This window comes from Anolis carolinensis, unplaced genomic scaffold (genome assembly GCF_035594765.1).
Source record: "Anolis carolinensis isolate JA03-04 unplaced genomic scaffold, rAnoCar3.1.pri scaffold_8, whole genome shotgun sequence".
Lineage (NCBI taxonomy): Eukaryota > Metazoa > Chordata > Lepidosauria > Squamata > Dactyloidae > Anolis > Anolis carolinensis.
Window position 1 is genome coordinate 13,469,205 of NW_026943819.1, and position 21,452 is coordinate 13,490,656.

At 38.2% G+C, this 21,452-nt stretch overlaps 1 protein-coding gene across 5 annotated transcripts in view; it reads right to left on the reverse strand.

Annotated features, from left to right (window-relative positions):
• Positions 1-2,508: 2,508 nt before the first annotated feature.
• Positions 2,509-21,452, reverse strand: part of unc5d (unc-5 netrin receptor D) — a 371,567-nt gene continuing 352,623 nt past the window's right edge. For all 5 annotated transcript variants that reach the window (XM_008116035.3, XM_008116034.3, XM_062961018.1 and 2 more), the window contains 2 exons: positions 18,241-18,419; positions 2,509-11,583 (listed from right to left, as the gene is read on the reverse strand). In XM_008116035.3, coding sequence (XP_008114242.2) covers positions 11,379-11,583; positions 18,241-18,419 — 384 coding nt within the window. In that variant the 3' untranslated portion in view covers positions 2,509-11,378. The remainder of the gene's footprint in view (positions 11,584-18,240; positions 18,420-21,452) is intronic.

A 21,452-nucleotide genomic window follows, 5' to 3' on the forward strand; every position in this document is an offset into this window, starting at 1 on the left:
GTGTTTAATTCTATTTTAATGTTTGCATATTTTTAAATCGTATACTAATGCTTTTAGGTCAAGCCAGTTTGTGCCCTTTGGGAAAATACAGTGGGGAATAATAATAATAATAATAATAATAATAATAATAATAATAATAATAATAATAATAATAGCTCACAAGTGAAAAATTATATTTTTCTAGTGGAATTTTTTCTGACAGTCTTTTATATGCAGTCTTATTTTAAAGTGACTGCTCATTAAATCACAGTAGGCTTTGACACAGTATTTCATGTTTTCTGCCATATAAACATAATTAATCATTATTAATACCACAATGACTTTTCAAAAGCAGTAATGATTATGTCCTATGTATTAAAAAGTGCCACCATTATGTTCCACGATGTATGATGCTCTGGCTATAAATACATATAATAAAAAGCACCAATGAATAGGTTACAAGTTCTTTGTTTTGCTTCAATGTATAATGCAGTAAATCATGAATGCTTACTTAAAAGCTGTTGCTACATTCAGAAATCCATTTGTGAAAAGTGATGTGTGTTTGTTAAACTTGAATTTTGAAATTTGAACTGTTTTACTTGATGGAATGGAAATAGAATAAGGGCCTTTCTGTTTGTTGCACTGCTACATGACACTTGATCACTAGGCTTGTGCCTTTCAGGTGAATCATTATCCATTTCTGTTTGACTGATACCGCAAGCCCCCCATATCCATTTTCCAGCACCTCCCAAAAACGGCCGAGCTATTGAATTAACATTTTGATTCAGCATCTGAAAAAACAAGGCTCTTTTCAGCCCACTGGTGCCCTGGGAGCCTTTCCTTTCTTCCCTTCAAGGGAGCCTTGGGTGCCAGCAATGGGGTTAAGAAAGCATCCTATTCAGCCCATTATGGGGCAGGGAAAACCTGGATTAAAAAAGCATCAGAGTTACCATTCTTAAGTTTCTGGATCCTTTCCCTTCTGTTTGTAGAGGAAGAGAACTGGGTTTACTCCTTCTTAAAGCTGTTATACTCTAGAAGAGAGGCAGGTGAGCCCACTTTCTTTCCTCCCAGCACCAGTAGCTTTCCAAGGCATTTTAAGGAGGCCCAGGGAAGGAAGAGTGATGACCTGGAGCTCAGTCAAGCTATCCTCCCTGGACTACCTTAAAAATCCCATCACTTGTCTGCAAGGCTGAAATCTCCTTTCTGCTTGGGGGCTCTGCTTCCTTAAAGTTCTAGAGGAGAAGTATCCTTCTCTTTTTGTTTTCTGGGATTACTATTATTAACAATAATCTTTTAGAAGTATTTTCTGAAGGAGATGAAAGGAAGAAGAAAAAGAAGCTAAAAGGGTGAAATCCCCCAAATTCGTGCACACACCACCCACCCTCCCTCAGGATCCCAACTCTCCCAGCCAGTCCCACTAAATAAAAAGAATCAGGAAAATAAAGGAAAATCAAAAAAAAAAAGTAAACTGTGATGCCAAATAGGGGAGGAGAAGCCGAGATTGGCCCCCACTTTCTTTTGCGTCAGGCGGGTTTTCATACAGCAAGGGGCTTTACCATTACGGGTTCCCGAAGTACTGAAGGTACCAAAGGAAACAGAGGAAATGAAATTCATGCACAAGTCTATTGAGCACCCTGAAAGGCATATTCCTGTTTAGTCTCAGGATTTAAGAAGGAGATTGAATTGCTGTCCTCAATCTTCCTGACTAAATGGATTTTAACCTTTGTACATTGGGATACCCTTGCCAATGTCATGTTATTTATTTTGGCAATCCACTGATAAGGTTTCTTATATATTTAAGTATACATCAAGTTGTGTAACATAGACCACAACAGAAGATTCCAGTCAATAATTCTTGACCTAGTAGTTTGGGATGCTGAGTTGTTTGCTAGCTGCAAAATAGATGTGAGCATGTCACCTATATGTTAACTTAGGTCTTCTCCCCCCCCCCTTTTTTTTTTTTTTTTTGTTACACTCTCAATGTAAAGCAATACTCATAAAGCAATGCTTGGTATATTTCAGTGCAAACATAGAAAGGCGTGGCTCTCTAGCAACTGAAATAAATGGAGGCTTTAATGAACCAACAACATTTTAATGAATGCAAAGGAAATTGTTCTAAAAAAAATAGCTAGGAGTGAACATAGGGCAAATGGCAATCGCTGCAGACAAGAGCTGGACTGATAGTGTAAATTTCCTCTTTAGAAACCATAGCAACAGTTCCAATTGGAATAGCTCCATATTGTGTTACTATTTTGAAAGGGTTACAGCTAATGCTAATGCTGTAGGGTATTTCAGTTTTTCGAGATATTCATTATCTTTGTGCAGAGATCAGACATTTTAAAAAATAATTAGAAGAAAACTGCTGTGAAACCGATGCAATAAAGATAACACATCTACTTTGATCTATACACATTCTAACAAACTGTATATGCATTCATGTGGTCTATATACAATTTGAAATATGAATACTACTCAATGCTTACCCAGACATGTGTAGTTCATTACAAAAATGACACATCCTTTACAGTCTGTCAATAAAAGGATTTTTTTTATTAATAAATAACTGATCTGCTGTAATTCTGTACATCTTCAAAGGCTTTTGCAGCCATACAATGTTGGCAAACTCTACATAAAACATCCAGATTCTCTTATTTCCTTCCTCCAACTAAGATAGCATGTTTGGCATTACTATATGTGTGTGTGCATATATCTATACACACAAACATATTTGCATACATATACATAGATACATATATGATGTATATACCGATTTATACAAAATGTACACGTTCTGAAAAAGAAGCCATTGCGACTTTTCCAAACAGCCTTTACTGTACAACATTCAGAATTTACATTGATAATACAAGGCACAGAAAGTGTGGTACGAAGCCAAGGCCATATACTTTCTTATCTTCAAGGAGGCATCAAATGTTTGCGTGTTGGCTTTCTTAAGATGTAACCAAAATGTTATGCCAATAAACTTTTTCAAAATGTTAGGAATTAATTTTGTAATGTTAAAGGACTTTGGTTCTATAATTCAATTAATTTAAAAGATACATGAAAAAGGAAGCAAAAGGTTAAAGACTCAGCAAAATATCCATTTAATTTGATCCATAAAAATGAAAAGGAATGTTATTAGTGGGACTTACTTAAACTCAACTAAATTCAGTTGATCTATTCTAATTATGATCAAATCTGAATATCATCCATATTCAAAGATCTGATAAATGAACGAGGAAAGAATATTCACATAAATTTCTTAATTATTTTGCACACGTTTGTTTTTGTTTATTCCAGAGAGAGAGAAATGGGGCTTAAAATACAACTGTATGTATTTCTGATGTTTTGTCATGCTGGTAAAAATGACTTGGCTCTTAAAATTTGATTGTACTTCTAACATTCATCTACTTACACACTTACGACTAAAATACACACTCACAATGGGACCAAAGAGAGCTGATAGTCCAAAAAAGCTGGAAACTTAAAGCTATCTTTCAGAGTCAGAGATTTTATGTTGAATGATGTAAAACTGGTGGGAAGATAACGAAGGAATGGAGCTAAACAACTCAATTGATTCAATATGTTAATGCATTGATGAGAAGGACAGGAGAGGCTAGTAGAGAAGTCATGTGTACGGGCAGAGTAACAGGTGTACAAAAAAGAGATCTTCTGAGTGTTAAGAACTCAACAACCTAAACGATTTGGGCCCAGCCTACTTGAGGGACCACATCACCTCCTAAAGCACACATGAGCCTCAGGATCATCAGGAGAGGTCCTTCTCTTGGTTCCTTCTCTTGGTCCCATCATCAAAACAAGTGTGGTTGGTGGGAACAATAAAGAGGGCCTTCTTGGTGGTGGCACCACAACTCTGGAGGTGCGACCAGCCTGCTCTTTGCTGGCCTTTCATTCACAACTTAAAATCTTTTTGTAGAACCACACCTTTCTTGAAGATCAATTATAAGCAATGACCAGACAGTTATGAGTAATGGGCATTTTTTAAATGTTATTTTGGACCTGGCAATGCTTGACATGCCCTAAAGGAAACAGAGTATTTAGGATTCTAGTATAACTGTTTTAATGAATATCCTCAGAAAAGCATGATAAAAATAAATAATAATAACAGGCACAACATTAGCTCACCTTGTATATCTGCTTGGAAAATAAGTGTTCATACTTTGTTGACTTGCTTTAGCTCACAAAGCAGTGGTGAAATCAAAGAATTTCATCTTCTTCCTGTATCTGTTTTTCTCTGGCAGCCAAATATTTAGAAAGTCAGTTTCTATGATCACATCATGTATTACAGGGAGCCGCAGTGGTGCAATGGGTTAAACCCTTGTGAACTGCTGACCTGAAGGTTTCAGGTTCGAATCTGAGAAATGGGGTGAGCTCCCATTTATCAGCTCTAGCTTGCAGGAACATGAGAGAAACTATCCAGGAACACATCCGGGCATCCCCTGGGCAACATTTCTGTGGATGGCCAATTCTCTCACACCAGAAGTAACTTGCAGTATGTTCTCAAGTCACTTCTGATCTGATTTTAAAAAATCATGTATTGCAAAGAAAGATACCTTACTGGAATATATTCATGAGGGTGTCAAGCAAAAGTAGAAAATCTCAAATATAAAAGCAGCATTACTAGAATGGGTAAATTGTTCTTGTCACACAAAACTGGATTATTTATGCAATTGATTTCTATATAAGAAAACAGCTCTGCAGGATCAGATATGGAACTGAGGCTTTCCAGATTTTTTTGGACTCATGATCTCTCAATATTGTTAGCTACACTTTCACAATATCTTTGATTATCCACTCTAATATAGTTTAACATACTTTTTTTTCTCCAACCAAGGTGCTTTAGAGTTGCCTCCACAGAAAAGGCCATGAAGTATTGTTCTGCAGCAACCGGTGAAGCATGAGCATAAACTATCCAGTTTCAATAAAGCCAGCATATCATTCTGCAAAATAACATTTAGATGTTTATACTGTTGCTTTTAAGGGGCTTTGCATACAGCGGTTTGGTTCCAAAGCTTTGATAATCTGGATTATATGGCAATGTAGAAGGGGCTTCAGTAAGAAAAAAAATGACGTCAGATGATGCAGAAAGGATGCCTTGCAATGGATAGTGGGGTGGAGTGAAATGTCAAGAAAGAAAATAATTGTATGAGAGTTGGACTGGCAGTATCAGCAGCAGATGAATTGTTGGAAGGCAGCTTTTGTTTCTTTGATTCCAGCAAAACATAATCCCTGCCACCTGCCTAACACTGTTCTTGACCTGCATTTTGATGGCATTTCACTGATTGTTCTTCACACTGAGTGCATACTATGTAGCTTCTAAGAAAAACACAAGACTAGATTAAGCAAGTATAAAGCCTTATTTCAGAATACTACACTGCTCAACAGGGTTAAGTAGACCTTATTGTTCTAACTTCACCAGCGAGCAAAAGTTTCACAAGTGATATTATGTCTAATTTCGCCAAGACCATAAGGCATAGATAATTTCCCTCATTAGAACATATTAGCTCACATACAGATCCTTATAAAAGCAGTTCTAATCCAAGAGGTTAAATACCACAAAATGAACCATATGAACAACTTTAGAAATACCCTGCAGAGCACAACATGATTCTCCTTGTCCCAACCCATTTTTTTTTAAAAAGGCAAGATATGCCAACATAATTCTAACAGACTTTTTTTTAACAAAAAAGAACAAAGCACAAGGATGTTACTATGTTATTTTCCTTCTTTTAAGGTGTTCACCATGGTCCTAAAGCTGATGTGGGTATCCGAGAGTTCTCAAAAAGGGAAATTTACAATGTCATGAAAAAGACAACCTTTCAAAGGAATTAAGAAAAGAGTGTTGTGGTTTAAATCCATACTGGCAGAGAGGAGAATTCGACATTTGATTAATCTGGGAGAAAAGAAATGTAGCTTTAAGATGACAAATGCTACAGAAACAAACAAAATAGGTGTGTGCATGTGCGTATGTTTTTGTCATGGGCTCGTTACAATTTCTACTTTGGCATTTTAAAAACCTTTTATCAATAGTACAAGAAAGGTGGTTGAATGTTTCATCATCCAAATTAATACTATACGTGGGAACAATAATGTTTCCACAATTAGTAGCTAGCTATTAATATAACTAGATGGATGAAGAGAGAGATTGATTGATTCAAGATACATAAGTATCCCTAACCGAACTCATCTCTGCAGTTTATTACAATTAAAATAACTAATAACCTGCTGCTCTTTCCTAACTCATCCATTTTCCTTCAGCTTCCTAGAATTTGTAGTTAAAACCTATATTTCCAGTAGACAAATTTGGCACTCCATGTGTCAATAGAACCTCCAACCTCTACTTCCAAATCCAACGTCTCTTCCCAGGATGGATATTTTCATTTTGCCTTGGAGACAGGTAACACATAGGTAGAAGGTATTTCAGGGGGTTATTTTGAGTACAGGAATGGGTGTACTCAAAACAACCCCCTTAAGGGTCATTGAGAAGAAGCGAGAGAACATTCAACCATCCCTAATTCACACATGTCTCATGTCATCTGCAGTTTGGCTCTCAATAACTGGGTCTGCAAATCCAGATTAAATTATTTTATTATCAGTTACTTCACAGCATCCCCTGAAAAATGTAATGAATGTTTTCCTCTCCTCACTCTTTGCTAAGAATCAGCAGCAAGCTAATTCCAGGCATCAGTGGTTTGGGTAATAAGAGGTATGATGAAGCTAGGATAAGTCTGCAACTTGCTTTTGAATACAAATTTCCTATTTAGGACCGTTACTCGTCATGGCATTAAAGGAAGTTGTTTACAGCTCTTGTTCAGTTAATGTACCAATACATGCAGTAGATGCCCCTACTATAATGGTTCTGGAAGCTAATTTTGTCTGGTATAAAATGTAAACAGCATAAATGGTTAGCCTGGCAATATTTCCTCTTGTTTTTGAGAATTTAGGCTCAGCCATAGAATTGCTTCACTATATTGAATGCATACACGATACACTCATTATCACCTTGCCATGACCAGTTCACACTACTATGTGTGTATTTTTCTCTGAAGATATTTAGATAATAAAAATGTTATTTTCTTCTGTGTGGGAGACATAACTACAACATTGTAGCTATAATTTGCTCTCAAATTCAACCCACTGAAACCCATCTTAAAAGGCAGGCATAAGCATCAACTAATGGAGTTTCTGATGCTAGAAAGTGGGGTAATGATGAACAACACATCCAACCTCCTTCAGCTGCAATGCACCAGGCAGTTATGATAGGTCTCTATGTGTTGCTGGTAGGAAGGGACTGTCATGGGCAATCTTTGTGGCCAAGTAGGATTGTCTCTCAGATGTAGAGACTTGACAGTGAAGCCATAAATGACTGTGAAAACCTATTCTGGATTCACATGGTCTTTCACATGGGGGATATAGATTTCCAGGTGGAAAATGCTCATGATAAATATTTGCTTGACATGCCTTTCTCTTGGCTGTCTGCAGCATCCTTCAGTGCCTTGTTTGCCTGCTTAATAGAACTCCGTCAGTTGGTGCAGCTATTTGGTTTCTAAGGGGATTTTAGTGAACATTTGCAAATATGACCATAAAGGTAGGTAAAGGTTTCCCCTGGCGTTAAGTCCAGTCGTGACTGACTCTGGGGGTTGGTGCTCATCTCAATTTCTAGACCGAAGAGCAGGTGTTGTCCATAGACACCTCCAAGCTCATGTGGCCGGAATGACTGCATGGAGTGCTGTTACCTTCCCGCCGGAGCGGTACCTATTGATCTACTCATATTTGCATGTTTTCAAACTGCTAGGTTGGCAGGAGCTGGGGCTAACAGCGGCTGCTCATTCTGCTCCTGGGATTTGAACCTGGGACCTTTTGGTCCACAAGTTCAGCAGCTCAGCGCTTTAACACACTGTGCTACCAGGGGCCCAAATATGACCATAGTGCCATGATTATAAATGTGAATCTATGAGATGAAAGGTCTATCTTACCATCTTGTACATACTGTTGAGAATGCCAGCCATTATTTCTGAAATTGCAAAGAGAAATCTAACTTAGCAGGGCAGTTGCCCCATACATTATATTGGGATTCTACAATATCTTTTAAGCCCTGTCATTCTGACACTTTTGTTACTGATATATGGAAAGAAGAGGCCTGGTTTCCCAATCTTGGGGAAAGTTGTGTTGATCTGAGTAAAGTTATGCTAACTTCAGGAATGGTGAGAATTGGTGGTGGTATGGTTAGGAATCCATAATCTCTCACAAGCTCCCCATTTATATTGCTACCTACACCAGATCTCCAAATGTTAGGGAGGTAAGTAAATCAGTACTTAACAGGGCAGTTGTGCCATTAGGTTTAAAATTGGATACAAAATTCAATTACATCTAAAAGGATATGCTAAGGATAACTAAGGCTGGTTCTTCTCCAAGATCGGCTTTCCTCACCCCTTATGTATTCTGTAGTTGGGGACATGGCCCCTCAAGATCTCCTCGAGGACTAATGTGTCCCTCCTCCAACCTCCAACTGTTGTCCACCTCTGGATTACATACTGTTTTAGCTGTGATTCTAGCATTGCGTAAGAATACTCTTCTGATGTGGTCTTCTTTACTTTTTGCTGTGTATTGCAATGCAGAAAAAAAAGTGGATTAGGAACTCTGATTAGAAATGGAAGTGAGGATTATGCCTTGATCTCCTATTGACACTTTTGTATCCTTCCCTGGCAGTAATGCTTCCCATACTGGTTGGGGATTAAGTCCTCCGAATAAAAGCTACAATCCTAGACAAATTTACCAGAGAGTAAATCCCACTGAACTTGAAAGGATTTACTTCTGTGTAGACATGCTTTGGCATTGGTAACACTGAGTTTAGAGTAAATAGCTGTAGGTCAGGCTTCAAGCGTGTTAGCTTGGTAACACCATTTGTCTATACAGCACCGCACTCCTACGCTATTTATCTCAGCTACTTTGGGCACCAGCAGAGGAGAAGAAAGAAAATACCACACTCACATACAATGAGTATGTTGGGTTTCATTCTGCCCTGTATGCCCATCAAATTCAGAAAGTTAATCTCAGACATGTTTTATTCCCAGAATGTAAAATGTGATTATTAAATATGTACAGACATATTTTTCTCCTCTTCTTGAATCCATTTCCTCCCAAATCTGAAACGTATTTCTCAATAAGATGACAAAAAATATAATGCATTGCCTCCAAAGGGATTTGCATGGCAGTTTTGTCAGACTCTGGAATTGTAAAATTTAATTCCAAGGTTTCGACAATGCTTTTAAAGTCTTATCTAGCTTCAAATCCTGTAAACAAAAAGGAAACATGGCCTACTTGATAGACTTCAATGCAGATTTCATTTAGCAGCAGCAGAAGCCCCATAAAGCTTGTATTTGATTGTACTACTGCAACACTGGCATTGGACGGTTTGTAAGAGAAAAACAGATTAACACAGTACTCATTAAAGCTGGGAGAATCATGTTTGTGCTTAAAAATAACAGCTGGAATCCTGTTGGGTCTTACATCTTCGTAAGTAGATTTACATATGTAAAAATTCAAAATGCAATTGTGTAATGTTCATATCTAGTCGAAGGCTGCTGTTACATTACTATTCAGGAGAGCTAGCAAAGTGACCAATGCACAACAGGATCAATGCACAATGAGACAGGTGCCCACTGAGAACCGATGTGCAAAAGGTGACAATATGCATTGGGTACTCTTGCTGGTTTCCCACTACACATCTTCACAATACAGTCAAGCTTTTTAGCATCTCTGCTATATAGCTAGGCATATACTCATATATACATCAAGACATTTTAATCAACAAATTGGCCCCAAATCCTGGGTCAAACTTTCCACAGATCAATATAAGAAAAGGAAACATTCCCTTCTCTGAGTACTGTGACAAAAGGCAAGAACTTAGTCTGTCCTAGATGTCCTCAAAAGAAGCACCTTCTCCACCACAGTGCTATTTTTGGCCTTTTTAAATGGCAATGTCCCATTCTCCTCTCCATGGAACAACCCTTGACTTATTCATGGGTCACATCAAAATCCATACTTTTGACTCTAAAGCTTCCCCCAACTAAATCAATGAGGTCAATTTATACATGAGTATATGCAGTACAGTTAAAGTGATATAATGCAACACATTGTATAGACCAGCGCATGTGAGTAGTCCAGCTACCCTAGTACTTTGTGAGTTTAAAAGACGATAAAGAGGTTATTACCCATAACTGGCATCTCTTTTAAGATAAGGATCCTTAAATACTTCAGATGGCATCATAGCTTCTCTCTCCTTTAAAGCCTCAGAACACTCAGCAAATGTGCTTTTGAGATGAGAGCATTTTGTGGTCTTAAATTTGCGACATAAAATGAGGGAATCAGATTAATGTTTCATCTATCTTTGTGTAATTTTCTTTGTCTATTTAGTTAGGAATTTGTATTGGGGGAAAAACAAAGTACAGCCTATTTTCAATGTAGGAATCTTTCAATCAATATGAACTACAAAAAAGCATGTTTTTCCCTGTCTAACATTCCATATGTGTCTTAAAGAGAATGTTAATTTATCTAGATATTTTGACAGCTGTTATAATAATGCTAACACTGTGGTTGATATACTTGTCCTCCCATTCCTTCAATCATATTTGATTTTTGAGAATAAAATTATTTTCATCACCATAGCTTCTTTTAGAGTTTTGCACATATCCAAAACACTGGAAAAAATTCTGCAGAGTGCCATTTTTCTTAAGGGGGCAATTAAAAAAAAATCTAGGAATTATTTTAGGACATAGTACTTCTGAGAAAATTGTCTCAATTTCAGATTCTTCCGTCTTGGGATGTTCATCATCAGGAAATTATATTTTGTCTCCCTCCTTTCCCTACCAAAATATCTGCACTTACCTGTTCCCTCTGCAGGGCCATGTCTTAAGTTTAAGTTACATATTAAACCATAAATAACAGAATGGCAGGAAAAAATCACGTGAACAGTCTAATACAAAGAAATATCTAGATTTTAGATAATTTTAGGCATCTTGGCACATTCACTCATTTCCCGCTCCTGGATACCGTAGAATGTATCCCTTAACATTTTGTGCCATAAAGATGAACCCTAATATCAAATTAAACCTTCAGCATCAGGAGACAATATTTTCCTCCTCTCATAGAGAGGCATATGTTTTCCTTGGAGTTTAGCAGATTATTATCTTCCTCTGACTGGAAATTGGTTTGGTGGCATGAAGGAGTAAACCATTGCAGGAAAGTTAAGCTTGTGTGTTTTTCTTGTGTGCATGTATGAGCATGAAATCATAGCATGGTTTGTAGTTTCTTCTCCGCCAACAGGAATTTCATCGAGTACAGAGTCGGACCCAGGCCTCAGTTCTTCAAAAGAAAAGCGACAACTAAAGTCCATTTTGTCTGCTGTAGCTGAAGTTGGATTCTTCAATCTGAGTTTCTGTGAGGTCCGATATTTGGGGCTGTGTCCTTCCTATCTCTTCCAAAGCACAAGCTAGAGAGTCTAAGTCACCATCGTGCTGATGCCTGGCTTCCCATAAGTCCAAAATGACAGCAGATGGGCTGTTCTGGGTAGCAAAGTAAGACAAATTCCTAAACAAGGAGAGAGAGAGAAAGAAAACAGTTAGGACACAGTATTTTCTACTGTCAATAGTACATTGAGTGTGGCAGTGGTGATGACTAGAGGTCATGTAAGTAGGTAGGTTGCTGATGAAGTTTGGCAGGAAGAGAAATTCAGTAAAGGAGACTCCCATCCCACACATGGTTCAGAAAGCTTTAACAGGAAGCCAACAATCAGTCACCTAGCCTCGCCTCACCTTCAAAACAATAGCAGATCAGCTATCCTTAATTACAGGAGCCAAGCCCACATTCAGCTTCCTAATGCAATCTAAGAAAAGAGTCAAGCACACACTCAGCTTTTAATGCAGTCTTAGACAGGGCTTACCTAAAGCAAAAGAGCAAAGCTGACTTATTGCTTCCTCACTTCAGTATGAACCCAACTGTATGAACCCCACTTCTGTATGAACCCAGCTTTACTGGACAAATATTGGCTTCAACAGCATCCCAAGCTGTAAACCACATTTTTAGAGGGAATGAAAACATGTTGCAATCCCAATCGCAGGTTAGCTTTATTAACAAGCAACAGAATGTCTGTTATGTCTCCATGGGTATCTTGAAGTTGGAACTACCCCGTTTCCCCGAAAATAAGACATCCTCTGAAAATAATACCTAGTATAGGTTTTGCTGAATTGCTAAATATAAGGCCTCCCCCAAAAGTAAGACCTAGCAAAGTTTTTGTTTGGAAGCATGTCTGCTGAACAGAACACCAGAGCATGGAGGTAAATGTATGTAACATAGATTGTTGTACATAGAAATAATGGTAACAAGAAATTCTTGATAGGATTCACAGTTTGTCTAGTTATGCTGGTTTGTGATGATAACTACTGTATAGTATATAATAAATGTTCATTTTTCTGTTCAACAATAAATGTGAATTCTTCTTCATAGAAAAATAAGACATCCCCTGAAAATAAGACCTAGCACATCTTTGGGAGCAATACTGTTGTTTCAGACCAAGGGAAAGAATGACTGGTCCATGGTCATTCAATAACTCAGGATTCAGTGGGGGGTTGAACATAAACCCAAGTCCCAATGTAGCACTTCAAGCCAACACAAGACTGCTTATATTTGCTTTAGTACTGAAAGAAATGTAATTCTGGATACACTCTGCAAAGGAGCAAAAGCACAAGAGTGGTAAAAATCCTCGCATAAAGGAAAATGTGTGTGTGTCTCTCATCTTGTGAATGGATTTACAATATTTGATACTCTTTTCTTTTTCTTTTTCTTTTTTTTTTTTTACTAAAATAATCTTTGTGAACTACTTGTGGACTTCCCACTGTGAGAAGAGAATTTGGGATAGATCTTCAGTATGATCCAGCAAGGGAATTGTTACATTTTCTTATTTTCTTATGTATTTGTAACACAGTTTATAAAGATCAAAGGGTTGGAAAATGAAGGCCATTTTAGTAACAAATCATGATTACCAAATATTGTAAATACCGCAAAGACACAAATTTGCCTTTATATGGGGTTTTGTACTGCTTTGGCTTTATAATGGGACTTTGGTGTTTTAGATGTCTTTCTCCACTATCTAGTTTTGATTATGCTATAATGTTATCTGCATGATTTATGAAAATGTTCAGGACATTTATTTGCAAGAGACCTGGTGGAACAAACTGTTATTTAAATGCACATTATTCTCAGACTCTATCATTAAGAGATTGTGCATCTTGATAAATTGACTGGTGTTACTTCCTGTGGGCATAATAATCTGAGTCAGGCTAATGAAGCAGACAGTATCTGCATAGTTATACTTATATACAGCCCCAACTTACATAATACATGCACATAAGATTGCTTGAGATTAACCGTTTGCACACTTTCTGGAAAAAGGACTATTCAAATAATCTTTTTCCAGATTCAGGGCACAGTGGCTGGTGGATTTTGGGAGTTGTAATTAAGAAAATAACTTTTCCAACTCATACCAACTGTGTATAAAATTTGTCTAAGGACTGAGTTTTCAAACAGGGCACCATCTCAAACATAATGAATTTCAGTGGAGGTTTTTAGTGGGTAAGTATGAGGTCCTCGCAACAACAACAAAACTTTATTTATGTCCTGCCCCACCTCCCCGTGGGGATTTAAGGCGCTTCACAGAGATAAACGCCCAAATATTCAGTGCTTTGTACAGTAATAAATAAGTCTAGATCTTTGGGGTGTTTTGATAACTGTTGCCCCTCCCTTAAAACCCCCACTATGGATTATAGTTACCCACCATGGATCATGTAGTCCAGACAGCTTTATTTCATTTTTGTTTTTCCAATGCACATTATTCTTATGCATTCTGACTGCATTATTTCTTTTGGGGACAATTACTCAAATAAGGCTATTGAATTGACACCACATTGCAAATGTAGTAATATTTACAAGCAACCTACTCCAAGGCATTGGGAGGTTAAACCCATGAACTCATCCAGGGGAAATTCCACTGCTTTATAAATATTGTGAAGCCGAGTCAATATAAATGCCACTGTGCAATGAACAGCTTCTGCTAATTTATGGAAGCAAATGCCCACAGCTTGGATCAGATAGCAGCTTGAGATTGAACTATGTTTCTGCTTCCATTTCTTCATACCAAGCATGTCAATACTACCTTCACTAGACATCCAAACATGGATGAAATCATCTTTAAAGATGATGATGACAATTTCAATACGAGTAGAGCCAGAGTAAAAAAATAATGTTTCTGGTAAAGTTTAGGAACTGTGGACATCAGAGCACCGAAGTTGTATATTTTAGTCTTCAAGAAAACTACATCTAAGGCTGGCTCTAGAATTAGTGCAGTCTGAGATCACATTCACCTGCCATGGCTCGATATTATGGAACACTGGAATTTGTAGTTTGGTTAGGCATTAGCGCTCTTTGGAAGGAAATGCTAAAGACCTTGTAAAACTGCAGCTCCCATGACTCCATAACATTGAACCACTGTAGTTAATGTGATCTCAAACTGCATCAATTCTACAGTGCAGATGCATCCTTGGGAATTGAAGAGACCTGTTTTGTTTATGGGAATTGTTTTTTCCCCTGTCACATCTAGAGTAATGTTTCTGAATAAAGGCATTGCGCAATCCCATCCTTTTGTTTGATATGGCAATTCATGGATGCATATCCCAAGAATTTGAAGGTGTTTGCTTCACGTAAGCAGCGGCACAGAGCAGAACCAGATTGATTAACATGGCCGCTCAGTTGATTGTTTCTTTTTGCAGGTGAAGAGACATCCCTTCTCAGTTGCAGCACAGAACTCTGGATGGTTATGGTGCTTTGAATGCTTTACAGGAAGACCAAAGCTGTTTCTGAGAGCTGTTAGCACACAATTCCTGTCAAAATATCAGATATTCGCTTCCTGACAGCAGGGTTGAGTAAATCAATAAGTCAATATTGCACAAAAAGCATAGAAGGTTGTCTTCGACCAAGACTTTCTAGCAGAGCAACTTTGCCCCTCTAAAATAAGAATGACAGTGTTTGCTTTCTGATCAGGTCAGCGAAGTGTTGCACTTTATGTTATATAGAATGAGATCATTAGCTGATTTGCCATCTCATGGAAGTATATTGCCAGCAGAAGAGAGACCCCCTTCCTATTGTAGCACCTTTAACCACCTGCCATAGGGCTGAAAATAGTGTGGTAAGTCTGTGATGGGTTGTTGAGTGTTAGCTAAAATGCCCCATTTCTTCTGATAGAATCTTTCAGTCTAGGGCTGGGGAAAGTAGAGACTACAACCACCCCTATCCCAGGGCCAAGGGGAGACCTTTTTTAAAACAAGGGTTGAGATCCTGAGGGCAGTACAATCCTGCCCACAACATGGCCATTTCCAGGATTTTGGGGGAAGAGTGGAAATCTGTCGTCTCTTTTCTGAGATTTCTGGAGAAGCCTGATGTAAAGAATCCAGTTACAGGAAGAGATCTAGATGTGTGTCCAGCTCATCCCATGGCAATCCCATAAGACTAAGTATGGGTCCACATGTGTACCTATGCTAGGTTTAGCTACTGACCAACCTTCTGAAAGCCACCAAACCCCTATCTCCAGGTAGCCATTCTCTGGTTACAGGAAGAGATCTAGATGTGTCTCCAACTCATCCCATGACAATCTCATGAGAGTGAATATGGGTCCACATGTATACTTATGCTATGCTTAGCCACTGATTAACCTTCTGAAAGCCTCCAAAGCCCTATCTCCAGGTGGCCATTCTCTGATTTGTGGAGCATGGACATGATGGCACAACATCTGGCTACATCCCCATAGTTAGATGCCAACTGATTACAAAAATACCAACACTGATGTCATTTCACATCTGTCTATGGGAACATAAGCCAGATAATTCTGGAATCCTACTTGCTGACCATAAAGCATGAAATAGCACTATATGCTATAGAGGGCTATAGAGACTTTTAGTAAGTCCAGGGGAAGGGGCTTGGTTCTGCAAGAAAGAAAACAAGAGAATATCAGATTTTGCAGCACCCAAAAATGATACCTGCTCTGAAAAAGAAAGAATGTCAGGCTAACTGATTTATTTCTGCATATTTTTCATGGATTTTAAGCTTCTTCAGATGCACTGATAGAGTACTAAAACAAAGCATTCTTCTGTTAAGGTACTGGCTCTGCCCTTGTGGTTATTTTGCCAGCAAAATATCCATCATGATTTCTCTGTCTATATATGTTTTGATTCTCAAAGAATGTCTAACCTTGCACAACAGGAAGAAAAATCTTTGGGCAGAGATGAACAGTTGTTTACAATTTAGATCCTAGATGCCTTCTGCAGCTTAATAACCTCTACCATTATAGAAAGATGCACATGAAAAACAGATCAAAACAAAACAGATCACAGAGAAAAGGGAAGCCGAGTGAATGTTCTAGGTCATGTTCAGTGGGACAACATTTGAGCTACAAAGTTTAATTAATCTCCTAGACACCATTTTTTGGGATTATTTCTATAGTTCCTTGCTAGAGCACAATGTTTCTCAGTCTTTGGCCTCCAAATTTCTTGCCACTGAGCAGGCAGTTTGAAACATCTGGGAGTAGGATTTCAAAACACAAAGTGGTCTAAAGGCTGGGGACCATCATTCTAGCATAATTATTGGTTTGACGACACCAAACATGGAAAGTAAGAATCTTTTGTCTTTCTATTATGAAGACTTTAAATATGAGAAGAAAGGAAAAAAAAGTCTGAAATTCTGTATTCTCATTTGTGATTGAAGCACTATTGTCATGACTGCAAACGACCCTGTAGACCATCTTGAAAGCCAGTCAGCCACTCTGGTAATTGTAAACTTGTTTTGCTGGTAAGCAGAGCACTGTAGGAAGATGTGATCCTACAGTAAGCAATACTACGAGGAGGAGAAGCAGGGACCCCCGTGGAGACTTGTTTATCTTAGCATTGTTTGCTGGCAGGAGGGGACTGGTCACATCATCCTGAAGCATCAAACTCAGCAGCAGCGCAGACTGTCATTGTGCTGCATGGCTGACTTCCAGGTCAGAGTGGGAATAAAGGCTTAGCTACAATATCACGACTATGTCTTTGATGTAGGATTTCAGCCAAAGTCTACAGTGTACCTGGGGGTTTCTCAGTAGTGCCACTGAATCTATGATCATAGTAGACAACATGTCAGATTGTCCACCAACAATTGTCTGTTTCTGGTCTCTTCATGAATAATAGAAATCTGAACAAAGTTAAGGCAGCATGTGGAACTCAACAGTGATGGCAACAATGACAAGAATAAATTGGATGAAAATAATCTACCTATACTTACTTGCTGAAAACAATAGAACTCCTATTCAACACATACCAAAACCATTGAGTTCCAATCACCTCTGGTGTCTCATTTGCTTTTTCAAAGTGTAAATAATATAGTCAAAACACATACTTGAGCTCTACAATGTACCACATGTATCTACCAAACAACCAAATGCACATAGATTAAAAGCTTGAAAAGACATCCACTATTTTAAAATATAGAGATTTTGGCCAATATCTTAGTTCAAATTTGGGTGTGGGAGTGAAGAGGAACATAAGGTCTTGATCTATCTTTTCCCTTATGTTTTTAAGTATTAGGTTCAGACTATCAAGATTGATTCTGTAGTGACTTGTTTTTCCATTCCATCTCTGCTGATTAAAAAGAAAAATGACAGTAAAACAAAGGGATGCCTTTTAAATGTTGCCTTCAGGAAAACATCACTGCCTCTGCCTGAGCAAATTCAGGTGAAAAGTCTTGAGATAAATTGAGCCAAAATACAACCACTGAGGAAGATTTCTTTTAAAGATAACCCTACATTCCTGTAACATTCAAATGCAATTTAGCAGGATTAACTCCTGGTCGTAGGTATTGAACCAGGGCAAGTCAGTCCCAAAACTCTGTCCCTAATGGATGGTAATATTGCCTTCTGCAAATATAGTTCCATGCGTGAATTTCCTGTGATAAATCTCAAAGCATAGAGGGAGGGCATAAGAATGAAAATCAAACAAATAAGCACAATTTGACCATTGAAGGAGTTTGACTTGTTCACTCTTCAAGATATGTGCAAATATAATAACTTTTGAAACACTTAAGACACTAAGCCAAGGCTGGAGAATATCCTATTTACATGATGCGTTGCTACTATTCTGCTAATATTTAAATGCTGTCATAGATGATCACCTGTTGAAGCTGTTTTTCTGTGCTAACATCTGCCAGTCTTTGCCTTTGGCGTTGGGCGTGTCAAACGTTGCACATATCCTTTGCCGGATAGAATATGGTATCTTGAAGGCTTGCGGTCCCATCTGAACAGGGAAGTTGCTGTCCTCGTGTGCAAAGAAAGGGATTGTTTCTCTTTCAGTCTGCATGGAAAATCATGAAAATGGGTTGAGATTTCTCAGAAACGGTACAGTGGCAGTGGCAGCAGGATAAACATGGGGAGTGCACTCATAAAGAAATAGGAAGGACTGTGTCTTTGCTGCATGTAGCCTCTTTCTTACTTTGCCCATTTCTGTCACACATTTCTCAACTTGTCTTGTTATTACAGTGTCCCTGACACTGTAAAGCTACAGCAATCAAGAATATCCTTCCTTTTCCCATTTTTAATTATTTTTCCTCATATATGTTTTTCTCACGGTTTAGCACATCAGGATATGCCCTATGTTTGAGATTTTGGGGGTTTCCAGGCAATGTAAATATTTAATAGAAGTGGCACCATAAGCCTTTTTCATATAACATTTATGGCACATCTTGAAAGCTATGCATGCAAAGTAATAGGAACATTGCAGATACATCGCATTTGCTCATTGTTTTCAATTAAATATGCAGCAGATTGGGTTCTCTGCACTTTGAAGATAAGCTGTTGCTACCTGTCTGGGAAAAAGAACAACAACACATACAATGATAACTCAAAGCACTGAGATTGTGTGTGTGTGTGTGTGTGTGTGTGTATGCAGGGGCATGTGCGTGGATGTTGAATTAACCATGCCTTGCTATCATCTTTTTAAGCAGGATTAAGCGGTATTTGCCATATCAAATGAATCTGGTTGAAGAGGAAATCATTAAGAGGCAGCACATAGCATTCAATAGATTGAGTTCTAGTGGGAAAAACAAACATGTGCCATAATTCAGGAATAAGGAAAACAAACCAGGTTTCAAACTAATGTGCCCATGAAAGAGGAACACATGGATATCCAGGTGCTATTCTATCTGCAGTTCTATCAGTGTAGCAAATTGTGGGAGGTTGTGTGTGTGATGGGAGTCACACCCCAACAACATGGGGAAGGCACATGGGTCTTTGAGAGGAACTGCTTGATAGATCCAGGGAGTAGATTTTTCCAATGAAACAGATTTCATATTTTTCTTATATGGACACAGATCCACATACAGGCAGTCTCCAAATTAAGAACAAGACAGGTTCCATATTTTTGTTCTAAAGCTGAATTTGTTTGTAAGTTAGAACAGGTGCATTTTCAAAGTGTAACTCCAGCCATATATGTGTGTGTGTGTGTGTGTGTGTATGGCTGGAGTTACTGTCTATACTCGAGTATAAGCTGATCCGAATATAAGCCAAGGCACCTAATTTTATCACAAAAAACTGGGAAAACATTGACTCCAGTATAAGCCAAGATACCAATAAAATTACATTAATTGAGGCATCAGTAGTGTTTTTGAATCTTTACATCAAACTGTAATTTAAGATATGACTGTTCAACTCTGATTAAATCATTATTTTCATCTTCTTCAATGTAAACGTGCTTATGTATCCTTTTAATAATAATAGAGTGAAATAATAAATGTAATAATAATAATAAATGAAGTAAAATAATAAATGTATTAATAAAATAGAGTAAAATAAATGGAAAAGTAACAACAATAATAAAATAATATATGTAATAATAATTAATAGAGTAAAATAATAAATGTAACAATACCAATAATAATAGAGAAAAATAATAAAAATAATAAATATACCATATATACTTGAGTATGAGCCGACCTGAATATAAGCCCACCGGGACCCTCACTTGAGTATAAGCCGAGGAGATTTTTTTTCAGGCCTAAAAAAAGGCTGAAAAACAAGGCTTATACTCGAGTATATACAGTACATATATATATGGCTGGATATATATTAGGGTTGTCCAAATATTCGTTATGTTTCTCGTTTCGTAATTATTTCGGATTGTTCTCGTTTTTTGAAACGAGTATTGAAACGTTTTCCCTGGGCGCAACTGGCAATGTAATTCGAACCATCATTGGCCCATTCTCTAATTGTTTCTTAAAATTTTCGTTAATTTTTTTCCTTCCAAAATTTTTTTTTAAATATTTTTTTTAAATTATTTTTTATTTATTTTTTGTTTCTGCAACCTAACATGAATGGGAGCCTAGCGCAGCCTAACATGGCCGCTCCCTGGCCAATCAGAGTCTTCCACGATGGCTGCCAAAGGTGGGGGCTAGCGTCCTCCGTGTCCACGTGGAGGATCTCTATGAAAATCCCCAACCGCAGCCGACCCAAGCCATTCTGGGTTGGGATACTGAGGAGAGAGGGTGTTTGGCGCGCGCTGGGAAGCTGCTGCTTGCTTGTTTGGGGGAGAGAGGGCTAACTGGGGGTAGAGTGTTTCTGTTGTTGCTGGTTCGATATTGTGTTTTTTGGGGGGGAAATTGGCTGGGGGCTTGGGGCAGAGTCCTTGCTGTGGCTGGCTTTAGGGAACTTTTTTTTCCCAAAGGACGTCTGCGTTCCTGCAAGTGCATTGCTTCCCTCCCGCTCCATTTGTAATCCCAAGCCCCCGGGCTGAGTGTTATTGCAGCAATCACAAAGACACACATTGTTTTCAAACCTAAAGGGTACATTGGAAGAAATAGTTTCCAAAGGACGTGGGGCACCCGCCAAGGCATTGCTTCCCTCATGCTACATTTCTATTCCCAAGCCTTGGGCTGAGTTTTATTTCTGCAATCACAAAGTCAGACATTGATTTGATTCAATAGAGGGTCCACAGCAATTTATAGTTTCCAAAGGACGTTGCCAATCCTGTCAAGGCATTGCTTGGCGTGTGCTGCATTTCTAATCCAAAGTCTACACAAGTAGAAGAGGGACTTTTACAGTGATAAGAACCCAATTGAACAGGAAATAAGACTTTCAAACCAGGAACAGGTTTCTTCAAATATTGAAAAATAGTGTATTATAAAAAGTTATAAAAATTCGCCAAAAATCATAGGAGACAGGTAACATTCTGCAATTTGTTGAGCAAAGAGTGTGGAATGTGTTCTCCCACTGTACCAAATTTGATGCGAATAGCTCAAGAAATGAGGGCGGGAGACCCCCAGAAAAGTCCCCCCCCCGGTTTCCTGTTTTTCTGGCGATTGCGCATGCGCGTCCGCCATTTTAGAAACATTTT